The 20,620-nt window shown below is 40.7% G+C and overlaps 1 protein-coding gene across 4 annotated transcripts in view; it reads left to right on the forward strand.

Annotated features, from left to right (window-relative positions):
- The window catches only part of CREB5 (cAMP responsive element binding protein 5), a 416,278-nt gene that overhangs the window by 388,462 nt on the left and 7,196 nt on the right, over positions 1-20,620 (forward strand). For all 4 annotated transcript variants that reach the window (XM_008960013.5, XM_063606199.1, XM_034963847.3 and 1 more), the window contains 3 exons: positions 6,110-6,433; positions 11,075-11,302; positions 19,964-20,072. In XM_008960013.5, the coding sequence (XP_008958261.1) occupies positions 6,110-6,433; positions 11,075-11,302; positions 19,964-20,072 (661 nt within the window). The remainder of the gene's footprint in view (positions 1-6,109; positions 6,434-11,074; positions 11,303-19,963; positions 20,073-20,620) is intronic.

The following is a 20,620-nucleotide window of genomic DNA, read 5'->3' on the forward strand; positions in this document are numbered from 1 at the left end:
AGAGAGCCTCTTACTTCTGTGGTCAACCCAGAAACACTACATTTTGATATTTTCACATTTTTTTTCTGGAGCAAAAACCAACAGCCATTTATAATTAAAACCTTTCTGGAAAGAATACTCCAACCTTCCTCACTCTCACTCAATTGAATTTCAATTAACATTTAATAATTCGGCTCGGCTTTCAGAGTCCATAAAGCATAAGCAGTCAGCCTTGTTGAAGATGGAGAAGCGATGTTTTCACAGTTCCACAAATGTTTCTAATTGGCATGAGCCACTTGCTAATGGGAGATAAATTGCCCAGGGTGGGTGTGGGTGGGTGTGCTGTGTGTGTGCACACTCACGCAGGCACACAAGCATGCATGCTTGTGGCGGTAATGACGTGTGGGTGTACCCAGGCTTCACTCAACATGCCAATGATGCAAACTTGAGCTAAACGGGAAATTAAAGAGGGACCAGGGCTGGGCCATGACAGCAGCAGCCACACTCGGATGGGAGGAGGCGAATAGTTGGTTCCTTACCAAGAACCCGGCAGCAGGCCCACCCTCCCGTCGCGGACAGTGGACAGGAGCTTAGAAAATACATGGACCAAATGAAAATGACTCCTTTTGACTGAAACTACCTGTGCGTCAGGCTTCTCGCCGCCTCCCCTAATTTTCTTTCGTATAAATGAACATGGTAGAAGATGACAGAAAGTCGACAAGAATCATTTTTCTTTCTTTCTTGCAGTCATGTCAGTAATAGCCCTGGGTTTTATAGCTGAAAAATATGTTTATTTGCTCATTAATTTTCCTCTCTCTCCCTTGCCTTTTCTTGGCATTAGGTGGAATGTTATTTAAAACAAGACACGGTCCAGCTTCAAAAAGAAAAATCATTCTGCAAAATACAGCTTAGACCCATTTACTGGTCATTGATCATCCCTAAGAGAGTGGAGTAGAAATTTCTATATTTGGGAGATTTGAATGATTTACAGTGCAACTGCGACTCTTGTTGGCACCAGGATCCAGGGATGCAGTAGGTTCCTTAGGACTTCAAAGAGTGTCCCACGCTGTTTTGAAATGACATGGAGAATATTCATTGTGGCATATGCAGAGCAGCTTGATAATCACTTATCTTCACTGCATTCTTTCAAATATGACACAGGCTGCTGCTCAGAGGGTAGACTCAACCCAGAGGCCTATCATTTTCTGAGGGGTGATCAAAAGTCTTCATCTCCACATCTAAGTGTGTATTTCTTCTCTCTGGTGTTTTAAAAAGCTTGGTTTTATGCATCTTCCACTTCCTTCAAATAGTGGGCAAATAACAATGTGCCTATTATGGTACCTGGCACATAGTTGAAGCCCAATAAACATTTGTTGAGTAAATAAATAGTTAAGTAGAATGTTAAAAGCATTGCTAGCATTATTGTCTTGGCCTTAACAGTGCAAGAATAGACTTGAGGCAATCAAGTAATTTCCCTTAACAGTATAAGCTAATTATTTGAGAGATGAAGATCTGGTGCATCGTATTTATTTGTCAGGTTCCATTTGCTCCTAATTAAAGGTGGAAAAGTTGTTTGTAGCTTTGAAGGGATGGCACAATGACCCACTCCTACATAGATTTTTTTATTTTCCTTGCCATGTTTTCAAGGAAAATACATCAAGATAAAATTAACAGGCATTCCTCTTACTTACTTCTGTTTTCTTTTCTCTGTTACTGTTTTCTAGAGGGCAGGCAGGGTGTAGAGCAGTAAACTGTTTTGACTGTACTTTTACAGCCCATCTGCCTACATGACTTCTGTAGTTGATTCTGCTAACCTTGGTTGACTAATAAAATCATCCTCCCACATAAATACCAGCTACAGTGATCCAAGATTAAAATGCTGCATTTACCATAAGCCTCAGAAAGTTTAATTCATTCATTCCTTCATTCATTCCACAAATATGAATTCAGTGTATCATATGTATCAGGCTCTGTGCTAAAGCTGTGTATTTAACACTGAGCAAACTCTAACATGGTTTCTGCTCTAAGCTTACAATCTGAGATGGTTGATGAATATTAATTAAATAATCATACTCAAATTATATCGCTACAAACTAAACTATTTTTTAAAAGAAATATGGTTCTACTAGGACCATATAACAACAGGAACTGATTTACACTAGGAGACCAGGGAGAAGTTTACTAAGGAGAAGCCTGGACTGAAGAAAGGGAATGTCTGAAGAACATCTGAAGAAAGGGAAAGAGCGTCCTAGGCAAGAAGATTGTGAAACGCAAAGGCCCCATGTCTGGAGGGTGCATGATGCGCCCTCCAGAAACTGAAAGTTGGCCAGTGTGGCTGGTTGGGAAGAGAAAGGGCTGATGGGAAGGCAGGCCTACGCCCTGCAGGGACCACAGCTAGGCCATATTAAGGGCTTGGACCTTCATCCCCTGAGCATTAGACAGACTTACAAGGGTTAAAGCCAAGGGTGAGGAAGTAGAGGCAGGGAGAAGGGATACACGGCCCTTATCATGTCTGTGTTTTGGAGTAGGGGAAATGTAAGTGTCAATTCTTCACAAATACAACAAGGGAGATGAAGATGCTGAGCCCTGGACAATCCTTTCTTTGCTGCAGATGAGGTTCCTGGAAATTCTTTACCATCCCCTCTCCCTTCCACTAAATTTCAGAAAGAGTGCATCCAGGTCCCTAGCTGTGTGCTGAGTAACACTTGCACGTGGCCATTGCTGGACCATTCGGCAATAACATCTCCTCTTGTCAGCTCTTCTAGCCCCTTCTCGCACTTTCTGCTTTTCCTTTTGATGATGGGGAGGTGGCAAAACACAGTTCATTTCTCTTTTTGGCAAAGTGTGAATGGCATGGCTTGTGGCACCTTCTTTCCTGGTTTAGAGAACAAGCTTTGGAGGTAGAGTGGCTTTGCCTCTCCTTTAGCCTTACAGGGTTGTTCTGAGGATGAGGTAGCTTGATACTTGTAAAACATATAGAACAAGGACTGGCACATAGCATGTACTTAGTTAATGCTAGCCATTATTATTACCTATTTTTGCAGATATAGAAAGCTGTCAAAGATATATTGCTAAAGGGACAAAAAGCAAGATACAAAACTATGTATTAAAACAGCTTGAGTTTGTGCAAAGCAAATGTCTGAGGATATGTGGTGTTACATCTGAGGAACAGGACTGGGGTTTAGGGGAGAAGGCTAGGCAAGTGGCTTTTACTTATCTAATATTTTTGTAGTAATTGATTTTTTATTATAAAAAGTATACTTTCATAGTGATGAAATTACAAGGAATAGTTTAGAAAGTCCATACTTTCCATCATGTCATTTTTGTAAAAAGGCATGATGATTTCAACATAACCTCTTTTCATATTTTTTCATCCTTAAATTCGGAAGTATCATCCAAAAACTTCCCCTGGGGGTAAAGAAACATGTATCTAAAACCCAGCAATACCCCAGATTTTCATTTCTTTGCTGTGCCATAGTCAAATAAAAGTTTTTAAAATTACATGCTATTTTAATTCCACAGTTACAAAATTATTCTAGTTATTCTTTCATCTCTCCATATACATATATAGAGTTGTCTGGAATGCTGTTCACCCACCAGATATAAACAACGCATTTGGCTTCATTGTTGCTGACTTCATTGCAAAGCATTGCTTAAATTTTTATAATAAGCATTTTTATAAAAACAATGAAATCATTGCTCAAAATTGGAGATGAGAAGTGTTAGTTCACTTTTCTGTTTAGAAGTAAATATGGCCGGGTGTGGTGGCTCACGCCTGTAATCCCAGCTCTTTGGGAGGCCGAGGCAGGTGGATCACGAGGTCAAAAGATGGAGACCATCACAGCCAACATGGTGAAACCCTGTCTCTACTAAAAATACAAAAATTAGCTGGGCATGGTGGCACACGCCTGTAGTCCCAGCTACTCGGGAGGCTGAGGCAGGAGAATCGCTTGAACCCGGGAGGCAGAGGTTGCAGTGAGATCTTGCCACTGCACTCCAGCCTGGCAACACAGCGAGACTCCATCTAAAAAAAAAAAAAAAGGAGGAAACACAGTACCCAGCATCTAATCTTTCCCAGACATTTAGGATGCTGAACTTCTTCAGGATTATGAAGGTCAGTAGCTGTTGTGCAGTATCTTTTGCTCATGAAAGAGGTGAGAAGTAGACTATGTGGCTACCGAATCAGGATGACGAAAATATTTTAAATGATGACCGCATATTAACATACAGTCTACCATCCTTTCCTCTTGTTTTTTATTTATTTTCGTTCTTAGCAGGTAGAGGCTCTTTATGTTTAATTAAGGATTTTGATTAATTGAATTGGTATTTTTCAATAGTGTATGTAACTGGTTGAGAATCATTAATATTGTACAGTGTTAGAGCATGGTAGCTTTGATCATCATTTAAATACAACTGTTTCCTTGCCCAGCAATTATACACCACTATCATGAATCAGATAAGAACACAAATCTGGAAAGAACTTTCAGTCCCCTGGTGAATACTTCATGAAGCCAATGGGAGCTTGCCAATTAGACAATCATCTCTGCATAAGATATATTTCCAACGAGTAACTGCATTATACAGTCCTTAGCACATTATGCCCCTCGGGATATGATGATAATTGACTGTGTCACAGAAGAAACAATTTTGAAGAAACTGGGACTAAGCTGATTATCAACTGAATCTTTAGAACGGGGTTAGCAAATGATGGCCCAAGGGCCAAATCTGGCCCGCTGCCTAATTTTGTCCAGTGTATGAGCTAAGAATGGTTTTCAAGTTTTAAGTGACTGGGGAAAAAAATCAAAAGTAGAATAACATTTCTGACATGTAAAAATTATATGAAATTCAGATTTCCTGTCCCTGAAGTTGTATCAGAACATAGCAGATTCATTCATTTATACATTGTCTGCAGCTGCTTTTGCACCACAGTATCAGAGTTGAGTAGTTGTGACACAGAAGATAAGAGAAGAAAATATTGACTATCTGACTCTTTATAGAAAAAGTTTGCTGACCCCTCCTTTAGACTCAGGTACAAGTTATTTATGTGCATGTCTGCTTATGAATGGATAATGCTTTTGTGTTAGAAATATATCTGGCCAGTTGATGTGGCCATCAAAGGAGGTGCAATACTTCATATTCTTCTATTTTCCTCACTCCCTTCTCAAAGTCAAAAGAAAGCTATTGAGTGAGAAAAATTAAGAGTATTGGAAGGGACCATAAGAAAAATCTTGGTAACAGAAAAGACCTACACATTACCTCCGAAGCTTGTAAATTACTAACTCTAATTTTAAGCCCTAAAATCAGATTAGTTCTCTACTTTTTAAAATTTGAAATTATTTATTCTCTGTGTCTGAGAAATATTTTGAGAGGCAAGAGCATTTGTTCTTGTGACTCTTACAAAATACAGTGGCTGGCCGGGCACGGTGGCTCACGCCTGTAATCCCAGCACTTTAGGAGGCCGAGGCAGATGGATCACGAGGTCAGGAGTTCAAGACCAGCCTGGCCAAGATGACGAAACCCCATCTCTACTAAAAATACAAAAATTAGCTGGGCATGGTGGCAGGTGCCTGTAATCCCAGCTACTCAGAAGGCTGAGGCAGAGAATTGCTTGAAGCTGGGAGGCGGAGGTTGCAGTGAGCCGAGATCACACCACTGCACTCCAGCCTCAGCGACAGAGCGAGACTGTATCTCAAAAAAAAAAAAAAAAAAATTAAATACAGTGGCACACCAGATGGAGGCTCTTTGTTCAGTGGTATCACCATATTGAATGGTGCTCTTTGGTGTATGCTTGCATTCAGTTGTAGATATGATATAATGCATGATTGGATCATAGGAAATACCTTTTAGTAGAATGTGTAATTCTTGATAGGATATCCTGCCCATTGGCTTTGACAGTTGAATTAACCTATTTGGCTGACATTGACCCTCCTACTGACCATGATATATAAGAAAATATGAAATTAATATAAAAGCTATCTTGTACTGGTAGCAAGATAGCTACTGGTAGGAAACATTAACAATAGCATCGTAAAATATAGAATTGAAAATGTGAGTCATTTTGCTTTTAAATCTCTATCATGTACATGACTGACTTCAGTTGTTCTCTCCCCTCCCTTTTGTTCTGTTTCAGAGGTTGAAGGCTGCATTGACTCACCACCCTGCTGCCATGTCAAATGGGAACATGAACACCATGGGACACATGATGGAGATGATGGGCTCCCGGCAGGACCAGACGCCACACCATCACATGCACTCGCACCCGCATCAGCACCAGACACTGCCACCCCATCACCCTTACCCACACCAGCACCAGCACCCAGCACACCATCCTCACCCTCAACCCCATCACCAGCAGAACCATCCACATCACCACTCCCACTCCCACCTTCATGCACACCCAGCACATCACCAGACCTCGCCACATCCGCCCCTGCACACCGGCAACCAAGCACAGGTAGACCTTTTCCGTGATCTCTTTCCCCTTCTTATTCTCCTTCTTAACAGTGCAAGCTCTAATGCTGGGGTCATTTGCAGCAATCTTGTTTGACAAGCCCAGGTGTTCTATCTCACATTCTAGGGGCTCTGTTTATCTCCTAGGAGGCAAGCCTTACCCATAAGACCCTATCAGATCATAATTTCTATAAATAATATACTAAATAATATCAGGTCTAGTCTCTAAGGGCAAGCATAAACTTTAAGTTCTCCAAAATCTATTTTTGCAGTGTGTCAGAAAGTTAGCCCCTCTCAAAAGTAATATGAATCAATGGATTAGGAAGAATTTAAGCTTGTGAAGAAAGATGTGAATTAAGAATGAGAAAAACGAGTTAATTCTAACCCTGGTTCTAGCTGCTATGTTTTAAAACATCATAGAGACTCAATTTTGTCACCTGTAAAATGGAAGTTAAATACAACAGGCAATCTTCTGAGTAACAGTGAATGTTAAAAATCTAAAGAGTAACAATTCAAGGCAGACAAAGAAGCTCCATCATGGATGCTAGGGCGTAAGGTGCTGTGTAAATGGTGAAGAGAGGTGATTCATCCCCCTGAATGAGAAATGCGTTGGAGGGAACAGAAAGAGAGCCAAGTTCTGTAGATGATCAGACCAAGAGAAAGGCCAAATCCCAGTGGGGGAGAGTCACCAGGAGTGGCTGCAAAGAAAGCCAGCATTTAGACAAAACTGAAAGAGGGTTGGGGGACCAGGCAGACATTATGTCACCCACGGCCAAGAAGAGAGGCGAGTCCTGTACTGGAGTGAGTTTTAGTAAGTGGATGAAGGGCATGTCCAGGAGCATGGCTGGGCCTAGACACTTTGGATCCTCAAGCAGAATGACTTTCATCCATACCCTCCACCCAGTCCACACTGCCAGCTTCCAACCAGCTGGATCAGAAGGGTGTCGGAAGCATGGAACCGCCAAAAAACACTTATTCACTGTCTCCTCTGTCATCTGCCTCTGGAGACGAGACTTTATACCCGGCAGCTTTTTGAACTCTTGAGCCCCCCTCCATTAACATGCACCAAACCTGGACAGCCATCCACAGAATGGGTCAGGCACAAGCAACTCTCGAAGCTATTCATTAGATAAACTGTCTTTTGCAAGGTTCTTAGAGGTGTTCTACATTGTGAATAAGAATTGAGCATTAGAATGAGATAACCTTAATTTTTTTCCTGCCTTCCTCACTGTGTGATTGTGAACAGAAACAACCTCTCTACCCCTCAGTTTTCCCATCTGTAAAATGGGGCTGGGTAATAGTAGACTAAACTCCTAGGCTCTTATGAGTATTAAATAAGAGAATCTCTGTAAAGCCCTTGACACAGTGTTCAAAATATGTTATTCCAAACCAGTAGAAGTTTAGCAAATTGTATAGCAATCAAATGCTATCCAGAGAACATTTTTAGTCACATTTTTAGTCAAACGCCATACTAGAACATGTATTTAGAAAGAAAAAAAAAAACTACAAAGTCAATGATGGGCAAATTGATTCACATTTGTACTTAATTTATAAGGAAACGAGAACATCAAGGTTTGGTTGCCTTTGTGGGCAAGTTATTTCACAGAGCAAGTTATATAACAATTCTTTGAATATAAAAGCCATTCACTAGCTAATTACCAATTAGCCAATTGCCCTCTGTTTCAAGTCAGTAAGTGGCCAATAGTATATGCAATTAGTTAATTGCTATTGTAATTAGCTTCATGAACAGTTGCTTTTTTTAACTGTATGCTAAAAAGAAAGAACCCAGGTTGGTCTTGCTAAAATTTGAACCAGATCATTTAGGCAGTATCCCAAAATACCACTCTTAAATTGTATTAACTTGGCTGATTACTGAGATCTTGCCATTTTGCTTAATTGTATGATTATCTGAAAGTAGGAATAGAATCCTTTGAACTCTGAGATTCTAAGATGATTTGGAATAAAATCTGCCTTTTTGAAATTATAATTTATTACTTTTGATCAAAATTTTCAGAGCATCTATGCCAAGAGAATTCTGCTCTAAAAATAAAATTACAAGCAACAATAATTACCAGGTATACAAATTCTGGTTTTAGGGTTGTATTTGCATTTTCTCCTGGCTTCTTGTGCTCCTCCTGCATGTAAGGATGTGATTGTAGAGTGCTGGTTTCAAGGAATTTCTCTTAATCAATCCTGAACCTACATTACACCTGAAACCACGTCACTTATGCCTTTGGGTGAAGGCACAGGAAAAGTATCATGGGTTACAGGTTGATTAAACTTAGGGTAGGAGGATACAGAATTGAAAGATAAGTCCCTGCAATGGAGATTAAAAATCAATTTTTTCCTATTTGAGGGTTTTGTCTGGGGCTGGCAATAAGAGATTATAATTCACAAAAGGAAACAGTTAAAGGCAAAAATATCCGAGCAGTTAGCACATTCCCTCTTAATGCTTTTCTTTGCAGTAGTTAGCTCAGGAATTAGCATCTGGAATGACAAGTGCTAAGCCCCTGCCAATAACAAGGATGACGCCTTCACTAGCAACTCTGATGAGTAAGACCTTAGACAGTTAATTAATTTTGTTATTCCTGTATAATCGGGAGGAAAATAGTCACCAACAAACAGTTCTAGGAAATGTCTTTCCTGGCCTGGTGCGGTGGCTCACGCCTGTAATCTCAGCACTTTGGGAGGCTGAGGCGGGTGGATCACGAGGTCAGGAGTTCAAGACCTGCCTGGCCAAGATGGTGAAACCCTGTCTCTACTAAAAAACTACAAAAATTAGCCAGGCATGGTGGCAGGCACCTGTAATCCCAGCTACTTGGGAGGCTGAGGCAGGAGAATCGCTTGAACCTGGGCAGCAAAGGTTGCAGTGAACCGAAATCGCGCCACTGCACTCCAGGCTGGGCGACAGAGAGAGACTCCGTCTCAAGAAAAAAAGAAAATGTCTTTGCTTTGCATAAAATTACTAAGATGCAGTTCAACCTCAACCCTGGGCCTGATTCTTTTACAGTTAGTCATAGACGGTTTGATAGAGTTTTGGATGAAAATACATCACCATCAGTCAACTGATGTCAACCAGTAGCCATTATTAGTGCAATTACAGTCATTCTGATTGATTTCAATCATAGTGCTGGAATGTGGTAGAAAAGATTGTTGAGCTTCATTTTTAAAACTTTTGGCCTGTTATTTCTGCAGGTTAAATGTCTCTTGTAAAACAACTTTATAGGTATTACCGTCATAAACCTGAGTGACTGAGAAATGGGAGAGGAAAAAAAAAAAACACCTTTTATTGAGAATGAAGAAGGAGGAAGGAGTGAAGTGCATGAGGGAAAGCATTAGGTGTCCAGACATATAAAGAGTCAGGCGTAGAAATTTCACAAGGTGCTGTGTGTCTGCCTTATGAATAGAAATAAAGCTCTATGTGTGGGGGTCTCCAAGCCCTAGATGTTGCTGAGTCCCACACAGACCTTGCAAGGACTCTATAAGCATAGTAAAACTTTTTAATAAAGTGCTTTGCCACTCAGGATTTCCTTCTAATGTAACTGTATGGTAATGCACAAGCAACTCTCACTATCTCACACACACAGAGTATGACAGGGCTCAGTGCTGCTTCAGGCATCAATTTAATGCTTTCAAAGGCCCAGCATCCCAATCACCTAGAAAGCTCTCCTGGATCTCCTTTCACCCTGGTGAGCGCTCTGAGGGGCAGGCAGGCCCGGCTGGAGTGTGCAGGTCCAGCTAGTCCTCTGCATTAAGAACTGTGTAATAGTCAAAATAGGATTTCATCTGCTTTCCTGGCTTCATGGGCTTCTTTTCATAGGAGTCACAGTGGCAACGATGTCCCAGAGGTATGTTAGGAACACAATTTTACCACTATTAGAATGAAAGGAGCCCACAACCTGCTCAGAGGTTTTCTGCAGATGACAGATGAGTCATCCATATTGTGATAATAACCCTGACCTTTCTGTTTTCACCCTGTAGCCATACATTGGCTATTTTAAAGTTGTTCATTTGTTTTTGTTTTTGTTTTTGTTTTAGAGACAAGGTCTTGCTCTGTTGCCCAGGCTGGAGTGCAGTGGCACGATCATAGCTCATGGCAACCTCAACCTCCTGGGCTCAAGCAAGAGTAGCTAGGACTACAGGCATGCGCCACCATGCCTGGCTAATTTTTCCTTTTTTTTTTTTTTTTTTTTTTTTTTTTGTAGAGACAGGGTCTTGCTATGTTACCTAGGCTGGTCTCAAACTCCTGGCCTCAAGTGATCCTCCCGCCACACCTGGCCCTTACTTTAAAGTTTTTAAACACACCGTCAGTAAAACATTTTTAATAGTTGAAGGAAAAAAATAAATGTTTCCTCTACCATGATTCGGCCAAATGCCTGTCAGGGAAAAATCCATCTGACTACATCTTTTCACGAGTCATTCCTATATCTTGCCAACACATCATAGAATATAGGTCAGTGATGCTTTTCCTTTTCTTTCATGAGTGTGATTTCATCATCTGTTTCATTCATAGGAGGCAAGTCTCATATGCTGACTGAAACGATAGACTTTCTGTGCTTGGCTTTTTAACATCAGCTTGGGTTTCTTCCCTTACCTAACACGTCCTTCCCTATCCCCATCACCTCCTCCCTCTCTGTCCCAGCAGGTTTCACCAGCAACACAACAGATGCAGCCAACCCAGACAATACAGCCACCCCAGCCCACAGGGGGGCGCCGGCGAAGGGTGGTAGACGAGGATCCGGACGAGAGGCGGCGGAAATTTCTGGAACGGAACCGGGCAGCTGCCACCCGCTGCAGACAGAAGAGGAAGGTCTGGGTGATGTCATTGGAAAAGAAAGCAGAAGAACTCACCCAGACAAACATGCAGCTTCAGGTGCAGCCCACGGTGTCTTTCCCCGGGACTCAAAGGCCCTCTGCTCCACGGGCATTTCTGGCCCTGACAGGCACTTGTTGACCTAAGCAGTGATACCACACACTTAGTCCACAGAGGAGCCGCAGCCCCACTCCTCGAGTTTTTTTAATTCCAGGACACCCTACAAAACAAAATTAACCATTCAGTTTTCAATCAATTTGCCCACAAAGCTCTGAGAAGGGGGGACCTACCCCACTAAGTTGTAGGGGTGGGAGAACAGGCTTTAATCCGACAGAGATCCAAACCATGGTTCACCAATTACTTGCTAGGCTTAACTCTCTGGCTCTCAGTTTCTTCCTCTACAGAATGGGAATAATAACTTTATAGAGTTGTTACGTTAGGAGCAATAAACAAACTAATGTCTCCAAAGCAGTTGCCCAGTGCCTGGCCCATAATAAACCTTCAACTGAAAAGGAGCTTTTCATTAATTATATTCACTAGGTTGAGGGGGTTGCCTTGGCTTATACTTGATTATCTCTATTTTTGTTTCATGGAAGAAAGAAAGGTTGATGGTCATTATGTATCTCTGAAAGAAAAGGCATGTTTTCATCTCATTTGCCAACTCACCAAGATTTGGATCTTGCTTAATTTTTGCTTTTTATGAATGTCTTAACTGGGGAGATTTTATAATGAGGCCCAGAAGTGTCTGGGAGTGTCTAAGAGGGAAGGAAGAAACTCTAGTACCCAGGCTTCTCCAATAGACTTTATAGATTATAATGATGCAGTTCAGAGCATTTGTTCTAATATTAAAAATATGTGCACTATTTATCAGCAGAAAAAAAAAAGGCAAGTAAATAGACATGTATGCAACCCACAGTCCAGGGATAGCATTAAGAGTTGTGGATTATACTCCAGTGCTTCCAGAAGCTGACAGAATGGCCAAACAGAGTGGGGCAGGGAGGAAATTACCCTACATAGGGAGACTGCATTTTAAGAGTTCATGGGGTCCGGGCACAGTGGCCTACACCTGTAATCCCAGCACTCTGGGAGGCTGATCACTTTGGGAGGTGGCTGGATCACTTGAGGTCAGGAGTTTGAGACCAGCCTGGCCAAGGTGCAGAAACCCCGTCTCTACTAAAAACACACAAAAAAATTGCCGGGTGTGGTGGTGCATTCCTGTAGTCCCAGCTACTCAGGAGGCTGAAGCAGGAGAATGGCTTGAATGCAGGAGGGAGAGGCTGTAGTGAGCCAAGATCGCACCACTGTACTCCAGCCTGGGCAACAGGGTGAGACTCTCTCAAATAAATAAATAAATAAATAAATAAATAAATAAATAAATAAAAAGAGTTAATGACTAGGCATTGGTAGGTCACTTTTATCTTCTTCCCACACCTAGTTCTCTGTGCATCCTTAGAAAGGAATAGTTAGGGTGCCAAACCCCAAAGCCTTTGCATATTCAGTTTCATTAAATGGAGATGGCTTGGGGCTTCCAGTGTACAAATTGAAAGTATATAAGGAAAGCATGTGTTGTATGAGGGCCTGAATTTCATAATTTATGGATGTTCATTTTTCCCCCTAAATGTGTCATTCTTTTTGTGATAGACATGATGAGAAAGAAACTGGGACACATATAGCAGATGTGAGGAAAATAAGATAGATAATGATTCCCCCACTAACTTGTATGCTGCGGGAAGATTGGGACTGTCTCTTACTACTCCCTCCGCCCACTATCTATCTATCTGCTGTTTATAGTGTAGTGTCTACACTCAGTAACTTATTTGTTGAATAAATGAATGGGTTCCCCTGTTTGTAGTATAGTGTCTACACTCAGTAACCATTTGTTAAATAAATGAATGAATTCCTCATTGCTGGAGTGTCTAAGAATTGGCTGCTTGACCACTTGGCAAGGATGTGATTGCAGGGAGTCAAGCCACCAGAGAAATGGCTGGACTCAACCACCTTTAAAGCCACTTGTAGAATCTGACAGGCACAGTAGTATCTAAAAAACTTTTAGGTAGAATGTGGTTAAGCATTTTTCTTTTTTGAGACCTGTCTCAGAAAAGACAGACCTCACTCCATTGCCCAGGCTGGAGGGCAGCTTACTGCAACCTTGACCTCCTGGACTCAAGTGTTCCTCCCACCTCAGCCTCCCAAGGTGCACACCACCATGCCTGGCTAATTTTTTCTTTTTTCTCTAGAGACAAGGTCTTATTATGTTGCCCAGGCTGGTCTCAAACTCCCAGGCTCAAGCAACCCTCCCACCTTGGCCTCCAAAAGTGTTGGGATTATACGTGTGAGCCACTATGCCCAGCCAAGCATTTTTAATATTAATAATCATATTTTAATTTTGATGTGTATTGAAAAATGTAATTAGAAGATCAAATCTGCAGTTTCAAAGATATTAGTAAGAAGGCTAAATCATTCAAAATTGAGTTAATTTACACAAACATGTTAAGTAAATAAAAGTTCTTGTATATGTGAACCTAGTAAATATTACCGCAGTGGTTCTGCAATAACTGAAGTAGGGGGAACCCCAGGAATTTGCCACCATTTCTGAGGTCTGCAGAAGGATGATGCAAACCTGTAGGTTTTCTCAATCTTGGCCCTATTGACTTCCAGGCTTGATCATTCTTTGTTGTGCCCTGTGTATTGCAGGCTATTTAGCAGCATCCTTGGCCTTTACCCACTATATGTCAGGAGCACATCTTCCAACTATGACAACCAAAGAGTCTCCAGACATTGCCAAATGTCCCCTGGTGGTGGTTGGGAAGGGAGGTTGGGTGGCAAAGTCAGCCTTAGTTGTAAACCACTGCTTAGATGAAGGAGCCAAAAATAGCCAGCTGGCACATATCAGCTGCCAAGGCTTTAAATCAGTTTTAACTAAAATGAGTCTTTGCAGAATTCCTTCAGGGTATTGACTATGATCCTAATGCATGCAAACATGGAGGGATCATAGCAGAGAGCCAGGAAAGTAAAGATGTCCACTGACTTTGAGGCCAGAGGTGTTCGTGACTTGGCATATGCGTATTTATGATTGCTTTTACAAAACATACAAGGTAAATTTACCCTTTGCTAGACCCTAATGCACTGATTTTTTTTCACATTTCTTTAGAGCCAAATGGCTAAGGAAAAAAAGAAACTAGAGCTCTAGCTCCCAAAACCAGAAAAAAAAAATCCTACTGAGTTCATGTAACAGGCACCAATATCTTTTGGTAGTTAAAACAGTACCCAAAAAAGGGACAGTCTCTGAACAGACTAAATTGTTGATATTTTCCAACCACTGCTTTGCCTTGGAGGGACAGAAGCCACAACCACCCAGTGTTCTCTGTGAAGCTGAGTGTCCTGCATCAGGCCCTGGGATGCTGGAGAGGATGCTGCAGATTCCGCTACCTTTGAATGACCCTTTCCCTCTCACTGGACCTTTGTCAAAAGAAAAAGGTGTCTCTCTTGAGGCTGGACCAGTGAGCCAAATTTTAAGTAAACAGAAATGGAAGGTGCTAAGCAAACAAACTCCAGCCAAATGGAATATCCAAGGTCTGGATGGCCAGCTGCCACTTTTGAGTTGTTTTCCAGCATAGAACCCTCTAGTTAGGCTGCAGCATTTCAGATTGGAAAAACCAGACCTAAGAAAACAAAATCAAACTCCCAGACTTCATTTCCTAGTCTCACAACACATCTCTGCCCAAGAGGTCAAAAAAGGTATAGGAATTGGGGAAAATATTAGAAACCACCTAATCTGACATTTTGTGGAGAAAGAAACTGAGGTTAGGGAAATGGGGGGTCTTCCCTAATGTCACACAACAAGTAGGTGGCAGAATGAGGACTCAGGGAAGTCTCCTGTTGACCTAACCCACTTATTTGTGATCTTCTATTTTAGAAACTCCGTAAGCCAAAGAAATCCATGTTCTTTTTTCTGATACTAAGTGACTAAGATCAGCTCTAAATTCATCGACTGCTGATGTGGTACTCAGTAGAACGTCTGTGTTCAGTAGAGGATATGGAAATCATCTGGTCACCCATGGAAATAATTGCTTTTCTTTTTTAGTGCAAAGACACATGGTCTAAGTTGCTGCTGAAATTTTGGACACATGAGCCCAGGTCTGGGACTTGGCAAGCGAATAGGCCAGATGGGAACTGTTGCTTGACAAATTGAAAGTTCTTTGTTTCAGAGTGAACCAAACCTGGTCTCAGCTAATCTACCAAAACAAAAAAGCTGGGGGAGGGTATATTGTAGAGCCCATTTTGATAATTATTTTTTTGGCACAAACTACTGCTTACACCAAAAAGCATTGTGGATTTATCATATAAATAATGACATCCCCAAAGCTGAACACTGCAAATGTAGCTATTAGGGACTTGTTGGAGTGCTTGCTGAAAGTATGTTTTTGTAGTATTGAATATCTCTGTGGAGTGCTGCTTCATCCCAAGGCAAACTATGGGTTTGAAAATAGATCAGTCCAACTGGATCTTACAGTCGCTAAACAGCTAACTGCTTTAGAGGAGCAAACTCAAATTCGTTTAGAAAAATGAAAAAATGAAGAGTTGATTTCCACCAGACAATCAATACATATTATTAATACCTTGTATTTACAAAGTACTTTTATATTAAGACCTAAAACTCTGATTATAACCTTCATCGGGGAATACAAAATGGTGATTTTCCTCAATTTATAAAGCAAGGTAATTCAGAGTAAGAAAATGCCTCCAGAAGGCCTGGTTTTTATTTCCCTACTAGACTTCCAGGCCACATTTGATTTCTTGTATGCATTTTGAAACATTTGCTATCTGGTTGTTCTCTTCCAAAATGAATTCAAGGTGATTCCACTTACGTTCCCTTGAAAAGCGTTTTTACTTAAAATATAGTCTAGTATTTGTGCATTTCCTACACTAATCAGTCTTTCACTATGGAATCCTTAAGATGATTATGCATGTGCACAGCACACAATTCATTCTTCTTTCTCTAGGACAGTGATTCTTGACATTTCTTAAGCCAAAGGCCCCTTGTGAAATATAATGAAGGCTCCGTAGACGCTCTCTCAGTAATATGGACACATAAATGGACATAGAAAATTTTGCTCTAAAATGAAACTATAAATGTTGCTTTGGAATCTGCCCTACTAAGATTTAGAAGCATAAGAGGTGCTAGAATTGGCTCCCTTATGAAAGATAAGACCTGAATTATAAGCATATTTGAGCATATTGAAAGTAGCTAAGTAATGAATAAAAGTCAAGATGGACTCTTTCATTAGATAATTGGGTAATTTGCTTTCTCAATAGAAGGTGACACAGAATTGCTTGTAGAATAAAAAAAAATTCTTTCTGGAAGGAACTTTCTGGAAGTAGTTCAACCATCGTGTTTTATACTTGGTTGGCATGGCAGCTTGGGAACTCAAACCCTATTATTCTCAACTCTCAAGTGAGAGTTCCTTTTCCTACTGGATGCTGCCCCATGAATTTCTATGGCTTATGTGGTTATTAGGCCTTTATTTAGTCCTTGAAGCATCATAGTTATGTGTATATGGATAAACAAGAAGCTGATTGCCCTTCTCTACTGAGGACATTAATTGGTGTTCATTTTCCCACAATAACATGGCTAAATAAGTATTAACATGTTACATTAAGAAATATGTCCTGCCAGGCACAGTGGCTCATGCCTGTAATCCCAGCACTTGGGGAGGCTGAGGCTGGAGAATCACTTGAGGCCAGGAGTTCAAGAGCAGCCTGGGCAAAATAGCTACACCCCATCTTTGCAAAACATTTTTTAAAATTAGGTGGGCATTGTGGCACATGTCTCTAGTCCCTGCTACTCAGAAGGCTGAGGTGGGAGGATTGCTTGAGCCCAGGAGGTAGAGGCTGCAGTGAACCATGATGGTGCCACTGTAGTCCAGCCTGGACGACAATAGCAAGACCCTGTCTCTATAACAATAAAAAAGAAAAAAGAATATGTTCATATTCACATATATCTTTAAATGATGGTCAGTTGTCTCAATATTCTCAGGGTTCTGCATTTTTACAGATCCTCACAACACTCAGGCCTTTGGTCTCTGTACTTACAACATATTGCTTTATTAATAAAGTGTTTTGCTGTTCATAGACTAAATGCCACCAAAGTCATATACTTTGTATGGGGTTTTGGTGATAGGCCAGGGTACCACATGTGCTGACTAGTGCTCTTTTTATAGTAAAACAGACTTATGAAAGCAAAAATTTATTGTGAAACTGTTTGGGGCATGCCAAATATCATAGGCAGTTAGCTCTTTGCTAACTGTAGAAACCCAGAGAATAGAATTGAGTGTTTTCTTAGGGAAGGGGCAATGAACACTTTGTGCCTGGGAGATCGAATGCTGCCAAGAAAGGGTTTCATTGCCCAGGACATAGTGGGGGAAGAAATGGAGACTAAATTCAACCTCTCCAAGATGGCCACAGGCAGGGGTGTTTTTTCTTCCAAAAGTATAAGAAAGCAAGAGAACCCAGTTTTGTTTTTAATACTTTTCTTGTTTGTTTTCTAGGTAGAAAAGTGTGGATTCACTAGAAATTAGAACTTGATTCCATTTTCTAAGATCCATTGTCTACATTATCTGCAGCTGAGAGCTTCTACTCAGGGGGCAAGGTGTCTAGCAGTTTCGATTTCAGAAAAGTGTTATTTCTGTAGTCTAAATGCAAATAATATGACATTTCCTTCTGAAGCAAATATATACACGCACACACACACACACACACACATAAACACATCTCTGTTTCCTTTCTTGGTTTTTGTTTGGTTGTTTTTTTTTAACCAGAGATTTCCTTCATTTGATGGTCTAGAAGTGACTTTCTTTTATATGTGCTATTATGAGCAGAAGGAGAACTGAGAAAAAGAAGGAAGGCCATCTGAATTTAGATAGGTGTAAAGTCAAAGAGGAAGAAGTTAGTGTTTAAGGCTAAAATAAATTGTCCTGTAAGTTATCCCACTGACCCTGGAATTGACAGGGTCACTTTTGGTTTCCACAGAGCCCCTTATCAATCACATTCATTTGGAGTTGGGAGGTACAATTTGCCTTCTTGTATGTTCTGAGATGTAAGAGCAATTTTCTTGTTGATTAAGTGATTTATTAATCATTAAGGCTAATTTCCCAAATAGTCATTTTTATTTTGTAAAAATAAAGTTTGGAAGAGAAAGGGAATGAGATGAGATTTGTAGATGAGATTTTTATTATTTTGTCATTGTTTTATTTTATTATTTTTATTTTGTTATTAATATTACTCAATATGTGGTTGCTTATAATTTATTTCACCAAGAAATTTAGAAATGGGAGATATTCCTTAAAACAGATTTCAATTTTTTTTAGAGCAACTTCTAGAATCCCAAACATACTTTCCTAGGTGATAAATACATGGCTGAAAAGCCAAGTTCATATTGAAAGTGTAGGTACAACTTAATGACAGCAATGTTAATCGTCCTTTTGTGTGTGCATGCATTTTTTAAGTCTCCTACATGTGAAGTATAATGCCTGGCAGCCACAAATAAACCTTGACCAAAGAGAGGATATTATTGATCACAATTTTTAAATGGCTTATTCAAGATAGTGCTACATTTACGTTCACTTTTATCAAGTGGAAGCATCTCGGAGCTGCCATCTATTTTATGTTTATATTTGTAGACAATGGGTGCCAAGTTCATTAGCCTTTGTGAATTAATATTAACAGTAGAGATCCGAGGCACTTACATGAGTAAATAAGAAGAAAACCCCACATCATCCACAATATCCTGATATTGAGGGGGGAAAGAGTATTTTATAGACCGATTGACCAAATAATCAATGAACTCAATCAAATTAATTCAATCATGGCCCAAAACTTCATTGCCTCCTTGCCACCCTGAGCTGACATCATCCACCTGCAGCTGACCAACATGTGTACTGTGTGCTTCCATGCCTCCTGCTCAGTGGGCATCAGGCAGGTGGATGTGCTCTGCTCAACAGTATCCCATGAACAGTAATTGAGTAGGAGATGGTGGGGAGAGCAGGGATTCATGACTGCAGGTCAATTTATTTTCAGATATTCTTTTTAGATTGAGCAACACAGACTTCTTTTGGAAAATCTGATGGTAGATGAGTCAGCTTCTTCTGATTGCATTTCAGGTGGAAGCCACAAATCCTACCACATAATTCTGCCCAATGCGTGCCTCATATTCACATTCTCAATTGGATGTAAACCTGAGCTTGTGAAGGTTACGATAGTTAAATGTATTAAGTGCTTATTATGTGCTGGGTATTGTTCTGTTTCCCATCTATTACAGTATTTAATCCTCACAGTAACACAAATAATGTACTCTTCTTATCCCCATCTTATAACGAGGTTGCTGGAGCTCAGCTGGGTTATGTAATCTACCTAGGGTCACACAGTCAGTGTGGAGTAAGGATTCTCACCTGGCTTCGGTTCCCATCACCTAAGGGTGTGGTCTAGCCTTTTAATAAGGTTCAGCTCTTGAGTTAAAACCTAATCTCTTCAGAAAGCCCCTGGGAAATGTGAGGGCCAAATTAAAGGTAAGCTACAAACTTTCAGGCGAACCACACTAAATAATATTCTTAATGTCATTTAGACATAATGGAAGAGTTTGCCAGTTTTGTTGTTGAAAGTGCACAGGGCTGTGGGTTTGTATCCTCTGGTCTTCTCAACATGGTTTTAATACATCTCTTTTAGAATGAAGTGTCTATGTTGAAAAATGAGGTGGCCCAGCTGAAACAGTTGTTGTTAACACATAAAGACTGCCCAATAACAGCCATGCAGAAAGAATCACAAGGATATCTAAGTAAGTCGCCGACTTTTTCACTTTTCTTTAGTGTCCAATATTTTTTGCCACTAAGTTTGCACTGAATTTGATTGAAAGAGCAAAAGTAAAGTGTAGATTGTACTTCCAGGCAGATATACAAGAATTCTTGAGTGGCTTCCAGACTATTCTTCCAAGGGGATCCCTTTTTCCTGACCCCTGTGCAACACCATGCCCACCACCTCCTGATAATTTCTGGCTACTCCTTCCCTAGCATTTCAAAGTATCAAAAGAAATACCAAATTCCGATTTTGCAGCCAGTAAGAAAAGAGCCAGCTGAAGCCCAAGTACCAGTGGCCTAGCAGTCTCCTTCAGAAATCTGTGGGCTGGGAACCAGGCCTTGGGTGAATCATGTCCAGTGCCTCCAGAAACACTGCATGTTACTCACTGGGCTGAAAAGTTAGTGACTGGCCTCAGTTTACCAATATGTAAAATGATCCCTTCCTTCAGACCCCAGTTTCTGCATCTGGAATGCCAGTTGGTTAAATGATAGTTGAGTAGGGATGGTGGGAGGAGCAGGGATTCATGGC

This window comes from Pan paniscus, chromosome 6 (genome assembly GCF_029289425.2).
Source record: "Pan paniscus chromosome 6, NHGRI_mPanPan1-v2.0_pri, whole genome shotgun sequence".
NCBI lineage: Eukaryota > Metazoa > Chordata > Mammalia > Primates > Hominidae > Pan > Pan paniscus.